This window comes from Python bivittatus, unplaced genomic scaffold (assembly GCF_059951505.1).
Source record: "Python bivittatus isolate LINGU-HERP-01145 unplaced genomic scaffold, Pbiv_v1 ctg000020_np1212, whole genome shotgun sequence".
In the NCBI taxonomy this organism is placed as follows: domain Eukaryota; kingdom Metazoa; phylum Chordata; class Lepidosauria; order Squamata; family Pythonidae; genus Python; species Python bivittatus.
In genome coordinates, this window is record NW_028277030.1 from 30,963,049 (window position 1) to 30,976,734 (window position 13,686).

The 13,686-nt window shown below is 37.9% G+C and overlaps 1 protein-coding gene across 1 annotated transcript in view; it reads right to left on the reverse strand.

Moving 5' to 3' along the window:
* Positions 1-618: 618 nt before the first annotated feature.
* Positions 619-13,686, reverse strand: part of TPO (thyroid peroxidase) — a 50,628-nt gene continuing 37,560 nt past the window's right edge. Inside the window, exons 11-13 of the mRNA XM_007431184.2 lie at positions 11,350-11,523; positions 4,534-4,631; positions 619-660 (exon numbers count right to left, since the gene is read on the reverse strand). Coding sequence (XP_007431246.2) covers positions 619-660; positions 4,534-4,631; positions 11,350-11,523 — 314 coding nt within the window. The remainder of the gene's footprint in view (positions 661-4,533; positions 4,632-11,349; positions 11,524-13,686) is intronic.

Consider the following 13,686-nt stretch of genomic DNA (forward strand, 5'->3'; position numbering starts at 1 on the left):
GGATCACAGTTGTGTACACAAGTAACACACCTGTGGAGAAGAAGGAGGTTGTGGTTTGTGGTTGCAGGGCCTTCATCTGTAGTCTATTCATTGGAGAATTTGAAGAAAATTTGGAGATATTTATTTGAATTACATTTTCTACAAATGTACTCAGTTCCCACCTCCAAAGCTGGTAAACAAACAGGAGTGTACTCAGATCCTCAAATATATTCTTTTGAGATTTTGGCAATGCTTTTTGCAACTGAAAATGTATGTAACAGCACATACAAAAGGGTGAAGAGAGAAGCTATAATAAGGAGTTTAGGTGAAGTCTCCTCTGAGTCAAGCTCGACTCCTTCTGTCTTCATACATTTACATATCTGCTTGGTGTATGTGTGAACATATGGAAGTAGTTTATCATTATGTATGTGTGTGTGTGTATGTGTGTGTGGGGAGAGAGAGAGAGAGAGAGTGTCTGGCCTACAGGAATTATCTGGTAATCTCCCATCTGGATATTTTGGTTGTTTTACTTTGCAATTTTGCTTCAAGGGGGTTATCACTTGGAATTCCAACTAAGCAAAGCACCCCTTTGTAACTCTACTCCCCTAACATACCCTTATCAGGATTGTGATCCATCTCTTATGCAAATTTCTTATTCCCACAAATGGTGTCTTTTGATGTCTATGCAGGAAGCAAAAGTTTAAGGGAAATTTATTTTTACCCTGTCTCCAAAGTTCTATATCGTTCAGTTTATTTTGCAAGTTCATAAGATAAAGGCAGAGGATATTGATTGCTTATCTACAATATTGCACAGCTCTATTGCCCTAAATGAGGCTACCTATGGTGGCATTTTAGATGATTAGTTGTCATTGCCTACACTAAATGCTGCTTGGTGCTTCATGAGCTAGGCAGACCCACTATGTGGTCAGCCTTCACTTGCCAATAACTTCCTGCTTTAGGTAGTTACGCTGACTTCTCAAGATTTCAGACTGGAGATTTCTGAGGTCCCATCTAAACACACTAGTGATTCAGTCTGGGACTTTTTGCATACATAACACATGTTGTATGAGCAATAACCTTTCTCTTAGGAAAGCGAATTTGATAATTTTGCCATGTAGAGTATCTGGAATTTGTTGTATTCCAGATCACCTGACTGGGGGCAGCTAGCAGATAGTAATCACCTTTGTATAGCGTATGAGACAGACAAATGGTTACATTTACACATAATGACAAGCCAGAATTGGTTTCTTATCTTGAGTTGTTATAAACAAGCAGCATGCTGATTCATGCAGCTTGTTTGCTTCTGGTTTACTCCTTTCTTTGCAAAAGGTAAAATAATCTAGAAATTAAGTCTGTACAGTGCTTCAGATTCAAATAGGTACTTCAGAGTGTGTGGGGCCATGAAAAAAATGCATTTAACAAAATGCATCTGCCCCCCCCCCCAATCACATGGCAGCCGTGTGATTCTGGGAAAAACAATGTCTGCTTTATAAAGTTGTAGATGGGTGCTATTTCTGCATGTACCTTTTGACCTTTGAATCAAAGTGCTGCAGAGTCTTGCTAGAAATGAACAGTTGGTGTGAAATCTAAACCTTACTCCTAAAGGATGGTCCCATAAATAACAACAAATGGGGTTATACTGGCTTGTTTGGGAGCAATGAACCAGGATGTCACATAAACATTTTTCATTTCTGGCTTGTTTTATTCATACATATACAAACTGAGCTGTTTGTGCCAGGAAGCCATGATCAGCCAGCAATCCTACATTATTGTTATGCAGAGATATGGCAAAATCTTTGCAGAATTACGTGTAGCGATGCTATATTTCTCCATCTGGAGTAAAAAGCTCTCCCATTAATCTGGCTGTTGTGTATATTAGTCATTGATCCCCTTTAATTTTGCTTTATGGATTAGAAGCACTGTGATTGTTTGTCATGTCTGGTTGGTTCTAAAATGGTAGTGCTTTAGAGTAAACAAGAATAAATAGCTGTTGACTGATTGAAACAGTAACTTTGAGACATTTAATCAAACAGAAAAGGATTCATAGCCTGTGAAAGAATACAAATGAGTCCTAAGGAAGATGGTATGGTCCAACCATTGATTTAGAAAGTTTTATTGACAATCTCATGTGTTCCTGACTTCAGGGTAAAGTATGGCGAACTGAAGACAGCTCTGCAAAAGCAGAGTCAATGACCACATCAAAGACCAAGGAACCAGTGAGTAGACCAGTTCCTTGGGACCTCTCTGGATAAGGAGGGGACAGGGGATCACCCATGTGTGTTCTGGATGGCTGCTCCTCATGAGGACAGTGGTTTTCCACAGATTTGAGCACCAGGAGATGATAGGATTAGCCATTTTGCTCACATCGGTAGTGGAGACTTTTAAAGGACATGAGGTTCACAAATCTCACTTTCTAATCACTTTTGGAAATTGCTCATTAACTATTTCTAAGCTATTAGAGACCTTTGGAAAGACAAGTTTGAAAACACCAGGTGAGTTTGTCTTCAATCCTGAAAGAAAATTTTAATCATAAGCTTAAGAATTTAAAGAACCTGAAATTAACAGCAAAAAGCTAAATACAATTTTGATCTTAGATAACAGATAAAATTGCAATATTGAAACTTTTGCAATAAGATTTTGGAATTAATTATAAAGAACAAACAGCTTCTTGTGGGAAGTAGATCCTGCTTTGGTTTTTACAAGATATAACAAAGAAATCCAAATTGGATTTCAAAACCTGGACACTAGAGGGGACTAGAGATTTTAGGTAGAGGAAAGATACACAAACCTACAAAATGATGCAAAATGTTATAACAATAAAAATACTGAAGGAGGCTTTTGAAGAATGGAATCAGAAAAGAGTAGCCACAATATCAACAATGTCAGTAATGATGTCTGTGTTTATGGATTGACTATGCCCAAAATATCTTATTGAAGAAATGACAGATGTAGAAAGAATTTTATCTAACAAGATAGAGATGGTATCAAAAGTAGATTTACAATTGACAGACCAAGAGAATGATTTAGAAAAGGATGTTTTATTGGATCTACAAAAGAAAAACTGCTTGAGGTTTTAAAATTTAAAAGGAAAATACAAATGACAAAACAGGAGAGTAACCTGGACAATTTTTTCCTATTGGAATTACAAAAGATTATTATTAAAGCCTTGAAGAACTCTGTGCAATGGGATAAAGAAGAAATGAAAATAAATCAAATCCTACAACAATATTTGAATGAACTAAAGATTAAGACAGAAGTAAAAGGAAGGAATATAAAGTTGGTTTATTTGATCCAGGTTAAAACAGGATATTTTTTTACTTCTGGCAACCCTTTATGGACTTTCTGCTGACACTGGGACTGAAAAGATTTTTTTTTTAAATGGATTTATTTATAGATAAGAGATGGGATATGAGATGAAGAGATAAATGTTTGTAACCTTAGAGGGATTGAAGAGTCACTAAATTTCTTTATACTTGTTGTGATGAAGGTTGGAAGTTACTTCTTTGTATATTTCTTTTCTCTTTCTTTATTATATTCTTTCTTTTCTCTTTCTTCTTTCTTTTTTCTTTTTCCTTGCACTTTTTACTCCTTTCTATTCTCTTTTCTTTTAGTTTGTATTAGATTTTTTAAAAGATTTTTTTATCCCTCCTTTATGTTTATAAATAACTCAAAGCAGTGAACATACCTAATACTCCTTCCTCCTCCTATTTTCCCCACAACAACAACCCTTTGAGGTGAGTTGGTCTGAGAGAGGGTGACTGGCCCAAAGTCACTCAGCCGGCTTTCATGCCTAAGGCAGGACTAGAACTCACAATCTCTGGGTTTCTAGCCTGGTGCCTTAACCACTAGACCAAGCTGGCTCTCAAATTTTACTATTATAATCAACATTATTCATAAAAACATGTTCAAAACACAAATATATGTTCTTGCAAAGTTTACACTGAACCTTATATTAAAAAAAGAGAAAATCCCTGGAATTAGGTTATGTGTGATATAATGGAAATTAGTTTATTTCTTTCGTGCCACTTGATTCAGAATTTTTTTTTTCATGGTCTGCTATGCTGTTTTGGTGTTCCTAATCTGTTTTTATTATGATGTTGCTTCACTTTATGATTACATTGTTTTCAAAGCATACGGTTTATGCATCTGAAATACTTTTGATAGTTAAAAGAACCTTTGCTCTTCAGAAAATAGACAGGTATCTATTCTTCTACACCTTTAGGAGAAAATTTATCAAGTAAGATATGTCAGTGTAGTGCAGACCTTGGAGTGGACAAATTTAGTTTATAACACCATCCAAGACATTTACTTGGTGGCCTTGAGCTGGCCACTGTTCTTCAACTCACCTTCTTACAGAAATTTGTTTTCTCTGTGGTAGACCTTAAGCTTAGAAAACAGTTGTCACTCAAGTGTTTATAATCATAAAATACAAAATGTTAAAAGACAGTGAAACCAAACATTTGCAACATTTGTGAATCACACATATAACTTAGAAACTTCCTAGGAATTTTGTGGTGTAACATCTTAATTGAAAGAGCAGTGTGGCCATCTTACCTGTACACATTTTGCTATCTTCTGGAAAGTGCCTTTGATGTTCACATATTTAGCAGAAGAGTGACATGGGAGATTGCTTTGGTTGTCACATTCATTGATGGTTGCAGAAAAACATAATACCATTATAAAAAGAAGGTGATGTCTTGAAGTTTGATCCTAAAATGCCTTGAAGAAGCCCACCAGGAGTAGTGATAGCAATTGAATAGCAATAAGGACCAGCTTTTTTTGATTTGGCATCCTGCAGAGATATGGAGATGTAACTACCAAAATTCCTTAATACTGTAGAGGGAATTCTGGGAAAGGCAGCCCCAACACATGTGGGAAGTGCCAGGTTGGGGAAGTCCACAGTTGCTTGTAGAGAGCATCTATGGTTAGCATTATCCCTACCTTATGTAATGGTCTCCCCCTGGAGGCCAGACTATAACTAACTTGAATGTCTTTTCACAAAGCAATTACAACTCAATGTTCTGCAGAGCCTTTGAAAACAAATGCCACCCAATATTTTTTGTTATATTGTGAGCCATCCAGAGTTGTTTGGAGTTACTGAATTATTCAGTTGGAGAACTGAATAAATTAAATTAAATTAAAATTAAATATTGGTTGGCATCGTGGTTATGGGAATTAGCATTGCTTTAATTGATTTCTGTTCTGTTGTTATTTACGTTCCTTTTATTGTATGTTGGTTTTTGTGTTTTATTGCTACGAACTGCCGTGAGTCATCAAGACTGAATGGTATATACATTCACCAAATCAATAAGGATGTGGAGAACCATTTCTTTTTTATCTGTGTTTTGTTATGTTTATAATCTATAAGTAATTTCCGGGTGAGAATTAAATGTAACCAAATAGGACAAAAGGCCATCTTGCTGGTCTGAACTGGCTTAAATCAGTTAGGGCTGTCTTAGTTACAGTTGCTGGAAGAGGGAGGCTATAAATTAATGATTTAGAAATGTAGATGGGGAAGGTCAGTTGGTGGCTGTGATTACTGGCTGAAGCCAACTAACCTCAGACTGGAGAAGCAGCCTGGGGAATTGAGAGCACCAGGCTGGAAAGGTTGCTGGTGGCCCAGAAGAGCAGGGAGCTGTACAGTACTATGGCAAAGCTTCACTGAAGATTTCCAGCAGAAACCAGGACAGTTTAGGCTCTTAGTTTTGGAGGTCCTATTTTTCTTTAGCATCAACCTGCCTGTACTGTTAATATTAATTCTGTTTGTGCTCTAGGAATCATGCTGCAGATGCTTTATTTTGGTATCAGCAGTGAACTTTTTTATAGCCAAGACAATATTTTCCATTTTGGGGGCCCATCTGAGAAATTTCTTAAATGGTATGCAGGAAGTCCCATGGAGGTCCAAGTCTTCTTTTTAAGAAAAGGAAAAGTATAGGTGGAGTAGCCATATTGTTCATCCTGCAACTTTTATTTAAAGCTTAGAGTTCACCCACAAATGAGATTGATTTCTATTCTGTCCAAAAAGATAAAATGAACTTATCAAAGCAACTAAAACTTGTGAACTTTCTCGCTTTACCTCAGTAAGAGGGCTACCGAAGATGTTCTGGAGATTCAGATTTTTCAGGCCGATTTATTTCAATTTGGCCGATGTGGGGTCTGGTATATCCTGTGGCTTATTCAGTATGGAATGTTATCCCACTACATATCTTTCTATGTCACTTTGGTGGCTCTGAGTATGAGGGGAAAAAGAGAACTTCTCTACAGAGCAACATCCCAGGACAACGTAACAGAGAGGGGACTGTCAGTTTCTCTACGCCTCTCGTATCTGCAGCATAATATCTGCTCAGCCGGTTTTTATTCCTTGATTTATTTTTCATCTGCCTGACTGTATATGGAAAAAGGAGAACATGCTGTGTAAACATACAGGAAACAAGTCAGGGCTTCCTACTGTATAAATTAATCTAAGATCTTTACAGAGAGTCTTTGATGGTTGTTTTCCTTCTTATTTTGTCAAGTCCCTTTATCATTCTTTGTTTTCATACAGGAGATATACCGCAGCTTATTTTGTTTGTATGTGAACAATGTCTTGGAGAATAAATTACAGATTTATGCAACTTGCCCGTTCAGTTTGTTGTCAGAATATTACTCTGCTGAGAGGCAGGGAGAGTGTTATTATAACGCGATTAACACTTTTATATTTTGCATGGTATTTTGGTAGATAGAATATATGATGTGAATAAAAGAGAAAGTCACATTTCCCCCTCATATCATCTAAATCCATAGGCAAACGGATCAGCACACAACAATATCCCATGTGTCACAAATGACATAATGAGGTATACGATGCTATTTGCTCTCTTTCCTACAGCATTATCTGAATCACTTTCTCTTCTAAGAAATGTCGATAAGGCGGCTTAATAGAGAATCTATTGCATGCAAATGAATTCATCATCTATGGGGGTGTCTACCTGAATACAGTGGCTTATTAGCGAGTAATGTGAAGCACTACAGAGATGCAGTACAATGAAATAAATTTGTGCAAGTTTGTCTTTTACAAGCTTGAGGATAAGAAAGTGTTTAGGAACAAGGAGGATGAATAATCTCAGAGCACAAAGGAGGAGGTGTGTTCTGAAAAGCCAAGCACCTCTGGCCTCATTAAAGAATGTATGGGCCTTGCATGTTGCAAGCTGAAGTCAAACTCCTCCATCTTTCTTATGACCAAACGTTTAAACAGAACTAAGTCCTAATAATGAACTCGATCCAAACTGCCTGTGGGACTCTTCCTTCCTTTTAGGGATGGGCAATCCATCCACCCCACACATTCTCTCCCCCACAATCATCCAGTCCTGCACACGAGCCAGGAAAGCCAGCCTGCAAGCAGCCAGCCAACACCCCCACCCCAGAGTGAGTGATCGTGCTGGTTGCAACAGCCAAGCCTTAAGGGATGAGGGAGGAAGAAAGTTGCCTGGGCTGGCTCAAGAGATTCTTCTCGGCATCAGCCTTGCTGACGTTTTTCTCTTGTCCCGAGCGAGAGGGAAGGAGGTAGCTGGGGGATGTAAAAGGAAGCAGGTCTCTGGGAGGGGAAGAGGGGGGAAAAAAGGGTTGCTGGAAGAGGCAGACAAGGGGACTGGAAACAGCCACTTTGTTTTGGTGGGCAGATTTCCAGGAAAAGCAGAGAGCTAAGCCACCCACCCAAGACGGCTTAGCGCTCCCTGGGGGTGGAAATGGGAAGGGCGCCAAATTAAAGCCGAGATCATCTTCAGGGCAGAGAGCGTAAGGGCTGCTTGAGTGGGGAGGAGGGAGGAACTCTACATGACAAGGGCTGGGTACCTGCAAGCCCTGGCAGAGGCAGAGCTGAACGTCTCTGGGCTGGAGGTGGGTTCAGGCCCTGAATCACAACCCAGAAATCTCTAGGGGTCAACAGGAGCTCAGCAGAAGGGCTGCAGCCTAGGCCGAAGGCTGCAATCAATGGAAGTCAGGCGCTGGGCAACCCCTCCTCTCTGGAGTAAAGTAAAAGCTGAGGGCGAGGGTTTGCAATCGAATTACCTTCTTTTAAGGCACGGTAATCTGCTTTGTGGATTCTCTTATTCTGAATATGGCTGTTAATTATTTCAAGAAATTTGCCTCTGATTTATCAATCAATCAATCACCCCATCTGGATCCGAATCCAATCTTGCTGTGGCATTTTGTTATTGTGATCTTACCAGCTAAATGCCTTGTTCCATCCCAGTGTGATTATTTGGACATTTGACCACCTAAAGCTAAAAGAAAGTTCTGTTACTTTTCTTATTTTTAATACAATCAATTTTTAAAATATAAGATCGATGCTCTTGTTTTCATCTCCAAAGGGCAGCTGTTCTCTGGCAGTATGCCTTAAAGCTACTCAGGCCAAAAATTGTTGCTACAGTATTAGTAGTAGTAGCAGTATTGCCATTATTATTTCGCCCAGTATTTCTTTTCTCCAGGAAGACAGTTAGTGGTAGTGGGTCCTAACCAGAAGCTGGATCAAGGCAGGAAGGAGGCTGGGCCTGAAGAAATTATCAGGGGATTGAGACCTCTCCTGCACCACCAGGCTGAGCCCCACAGTCACTCTCTGTGCTCCTGTTTCTCCTCACCTGCTTGAGATCCTTTTACTACAACACATCTTCTATAACACCTTTATCTCATGACTGCAATAACCTGTAAAGTGTTTTAGTTCTTGTAAGAAATGCTAGGGAAGAGAAGTCTCTGCTCTTCAAAGATGGTTGTTTTTGTAAATGGATGTTTGTTTGTTTTTTAAGTTTTAAATAGTAAAAGAGATCCTCCCACTGGCACTTCATTCGGACAAATAAGTGCAGCCCCATCAGACGTGGATCAAATCTGGAAAATATCTTTAAGATTTTTAATGAGAAATTGATAGAAAAATCTGCAGGATTGGAAATCTTCCTCCTTCCAAGGAAACAGCTAAATAAAGTGATCCTTCCCTATGATCCCTATGTGTCTGTGAAATAGATTAAGTATCGATGAGATAAGTCTCTGAATCTACCTGAAGATGATGCTTCCTTTCTAATTTAGGGCAAGTGAAGTTTAATTATAATAATGGCAGTGTACACAAATGCTATGTAAGTGGCTACCAGAACTGTGGTGATATGATCACTTATGTGAAGCAGATTTTGGACAAATTCAGCAATTTTATACCATCTCCCTTTTGTATTGCTTTCAATGGGGCACTCTTTGGGATAGTTTCTGTTTGTGAGCATCACATTGCAACTTTCTATATTAATTAGCAAATGGCATTGTGCACATATACCCAGAGAGAAAATATGTGGCCTAGTAACTGAGAATTATGTGAAATTTTGCCTTCCAATCCCTAGTCCTTCACAATTTAACTGGTTTTCGCTCAATTGCTCGTCCTAAGCCATATCACTGAACTGTAATGTTAAAATGGAGTTCCTTCATGAACAACTGGATTGAATGGTGACACATCATTCCTTTGCACTCCAACCAGCAGGAGTGTTTAGAGAAAAATAGTTTCTCTAAAAATAGTAAATGAGCTATTTTTCTCTAAAAATGGCTAATGAGTATGTACATTCATCCAAAGCACTTTATAAACCATGCTTTATTCAAACTGAAAACAAAGACAATCATATAGGTCTTAATGCCTTCTTCATTAAGCAGTGGGAATATCCTTAGAGCCATCTGAAGCCATTTCAGCTCTAGTTGGGAACTAATTTGTATGGCTGCAGTCTGCTCCAGCCTATGGTCATCTGCGGCTCAAATATATTTTTCTTCCCCCACTTTTTTTTTTTTAATCAACTTGCCTGATGTGGAGTCCTTAGAAACTCAACAACCTAATTTTATTTACTTATTTTTATTTATTTATTAAATTTATATACCACCCATCTCCTCCAGAGGGTGACTTAATGCAAGTCTGTGACCGTGAAGTGGCCTAGGAAAGATATAATCTTAATACAGATGTTGAAATTGTATTTTCCTTTGCATTTTCCCAACTGTGCAATTCAAGCAAACAAAAGTCTGGCCAAAAAACAAAATCCACACACATCACAGGATGGAAAAAAGGGTCTTTCCTTACTGTTACTATTACTGACGGTTCCATATTCCTCTACATCCAAGAAAACAATATAACAAGGTGTGAGCAAAAGGAGCGTAGCAGCAGATTTTTGTTTTTCACCAGAGAAATTTAAACAGAATTGTGTCCCTTTTTCCCAAGACAAAGAGCTGGACTTAAACATAGAGAATCAGGCTGAATCCCATTTCTCTTCCTACTAACTAAATCTATTAAATGTTCCTTAAAGTAAGTTGTATGCTCTCAAAGGGCATTAAGGCATCGTATTTTGTCATGCTTAAGTTGCTTCCTGGAACTAAAGAGACTAGAAATGTTCATGTGAATAATGCATGGGTCTATGAAGTCCCCTGGAGATGGGTGCCTTCAACTCCTAGAATCCTGGTCATAGGAGAAGATAATATAGGTAGTGAATTTTAAAGCAAGTGATCAGCCCTGATTTTTGAGAAATAACCAGAACTAAGAAAGGAATGCTCTGTCAAACCCCAAGGGATGAAGAGCTTCAGTCACACAGATATCAAGCTATTTCCAGGTGAATTATCTAGATTATTCTTCTATAAGTCTACATAGTGTTGTTCATTTAATTTTCTTTTCAAACCTCTTTATGCTTTTATCTTAATGAACGTAATTCTTTCCTTGTCATGAGGGAATTCTGAAATGCTGCAACTTGAAAGGATACCTAGATTTGGAGGTGGGGGGGGGGGGCATCAAAATGACCTTAGCAGAAAAATGAATTTTTAGTGGGTAGATATACAGTTATTGAGTCCTCCAACATTAATTACATTTAGTCCCACAACAGAGGAATGGATTGTGAAGATGGCAGAATTTGCAGAAATGGCAAAATGGACCTGTTTGATCAGGGATCAAACAACAAGTACTTTTACAAAAGACTGGAAACCTTTTATGGACTTTTTGCTGAACATGGAAAAAATGAAATGGTGATTTCTGGATTTTTTGATTAAAAAGGTTGAATATGAGATAGAGGGGAATTAGATGATATAATCTTAGAGAGGGAGGAGGGTAATAAGTTGGTTTGTAACAGCTGTAAAGAAGATCGGAAGTTGCTTCTTCAATTATCTTTTTCTTTTCTTCTTTCTTTGTACTGTTTCTCACACTTCTTCTTTTATCTTTTTTCTTTTTCTTAACTGTCCTTTATATATGTTCTTATGTTTATCTTTTATTCATGTAAGAATCTTCAATAAAATTATATATATATGAAAAACGAACAAAACAAATTACGTTTAGTGTGGCTGTATTGAAATATTTAATCATGATATTTTTTAAATATCGGATTTAAAAAAGAGAGACATCTTGACAGACTGGTGGTTCTGAATTCCATTTCCCTTTTGTGCAGGATAACTGTGTTTGTCCAAGTAGCTTATACCCGTGGTGGCAGGAGTAGGTTACCAAAGATTTTCCAGCCTCGAAGCAATGGATAAAGTCACCATGTTCCACTTTTGCTGGAAAACCACACAGCAACTCTTGAAGTAAAAACAGAACATGCGTTTAAAAACTCCTAAATATGGTTAGAATATACACATTAATGCTCATGGACTAACTTTGTTTGATGATGGTGGCTTTAATACAATGAAATACAAGTCGTATCATCCACTCCACTAAATTATTATTCCTGTGGACTTTAAGGGGCATTTAATTCATACTGAAGTCAGTTGTGAAGCCCAAAATGTTGATATAACTCTGCATGTGCTCACATACAATAACTTTAAAAAAAATGCATATCTTTATATTTTTGTAAAGCATACAGTATATACACATTTATTGCACTGATAAAATTAGGAAATTATGGCAGCAAATGAGAGAAATTAAATAAATGTGCAAATCTTATTTTTCGATAATTAAAACAAGTAACACACTTAGGAACAGCTTTGTTACTGCTTTGCTTTTTTCTTTTGTCTTGCTATAATAATTTTCAAGGGGGCCTAACAATGCAGCTTATTCAGCTGTTGAAGAAACAGCTGACGGTGGCAAATATTTTGCATTGTTTATTCAGGCAGCAGTGATTAAATTAATCATAAGCATCTATGTGGTGGCAAGGGATAAAACTCTGCCCCTTACACGTGACATCATAACTCAAGTACCAAAGGGCAGAACTTGCATTGTGATGTCACAATGCATGTTTGTGTATTTTAGCATCACCATGGTTAGGAACAGAAACCTAGGATAACAATTTACAGCAATATATCTCGCTGAATAGAGCAGTCCTACATATACCAAGAAATCAGTTCTAGTGAGTTTAAAAGGGCTTACTACAGTCTAATGGATTTAATTACTTTATTGCATATGTAACATGGATTTTTTTAAAAACAATAATAATAATAATATACTCTGTTGTGGATTAATGGCTTTGGTGTTTTCAAAGCTGGGGGAGAAACAGTTTTTCTATTCCTAATGGCAGATATAACTTGAGACTACTAATTTATAATCACACGATTTAATGCATTCAGTCTAGCAGTCTTGACCTAAGATCACCTTTGATGGCTAGAACATCAAACTTAATTTCTGGACTTTCATGCTTTTTTCTCAACCTCCTCATTACCACTTCTGGTAACATCCTGCATCAAAAAGAATTCTGGAGAACCTGAAAATCTGCATAATCTTTTGTACTATTTTATTTGGCCACAATTAATGTATCATTGAAGGGGGACGCGGTGGCGCAGTGGCTTAATGACGCTGAAAGTTCCCGGCCAGAAATGGCTGACGCTTCGGCGGTTTGAGTCCAGCCTTCACGCTAAACAGGGTGAGCTCCTGTTTCCTCCCCAGTTCCTGTCAACCCAACAGGTCAAAAACTCACGTGAGTAGATAAATGGGTCTCTCACTCCGGTGGGAGGAAAAATGCTGGCGGCGCCTTGCACGGGAGTTGGGAGCAGTTGCCGGTAAGCGTGAAACCGCGCTCGCCCGAAAAGGGCGCTAAGCAACGGAAACCCCGCCTCCTGCGCTCGCCAGCTGGGCTCTGCTCTAGGAAGGAGGCTCTGGCAAACCACTTCCGAAACAATTGCCTTGAAAACTGCAAGGACTCGTCCAAGCAGTCACTGCAGGGTCAGTAATGACTGAGCGCAGACAAAAAATATATATATATATGTATCATTGTGTGCCTTTATGTCTTTATTCTTAACTGATTCACCATGATGTCAAGCGGACCAACAACTAGGAGTTCTTTTGTTATTTACCTACTGCCTAATAAAGTACACCATCTGATTATCTCTCACAATGAATCTTCCATCATGATAATTTTTTTTAAAAGATAGTACTTTTTTGGGGGACGTGTACTTAGTATCCTAAAATACTCTTCACTATAACTTTCTGCATTTCTTTTGTGTATTTTTGTACAATTTGTATTTTCTTTCTTAAACTGTTGAAATATTGTTTTTCTTAATTGCATCATTCAGTGCTTGCATAATCATACATGATTTTACTTTATGAATTTCTTTTATACAGACAACTTCTAAAATTGTTCTGAAGAAAGCATTCTTCCTAGTTGTCATTCTAACCATGTAATGTCTAAACTTGGTGTTCTCCATTGTCATTCAAATTTGCTCATATTTTTACAAGGAAAAAACCCCGCTAATACACTCTCTTCTAGCTATATCCTTATAAGCTATTTGCTGCTTTGAAGCTTATCCCAG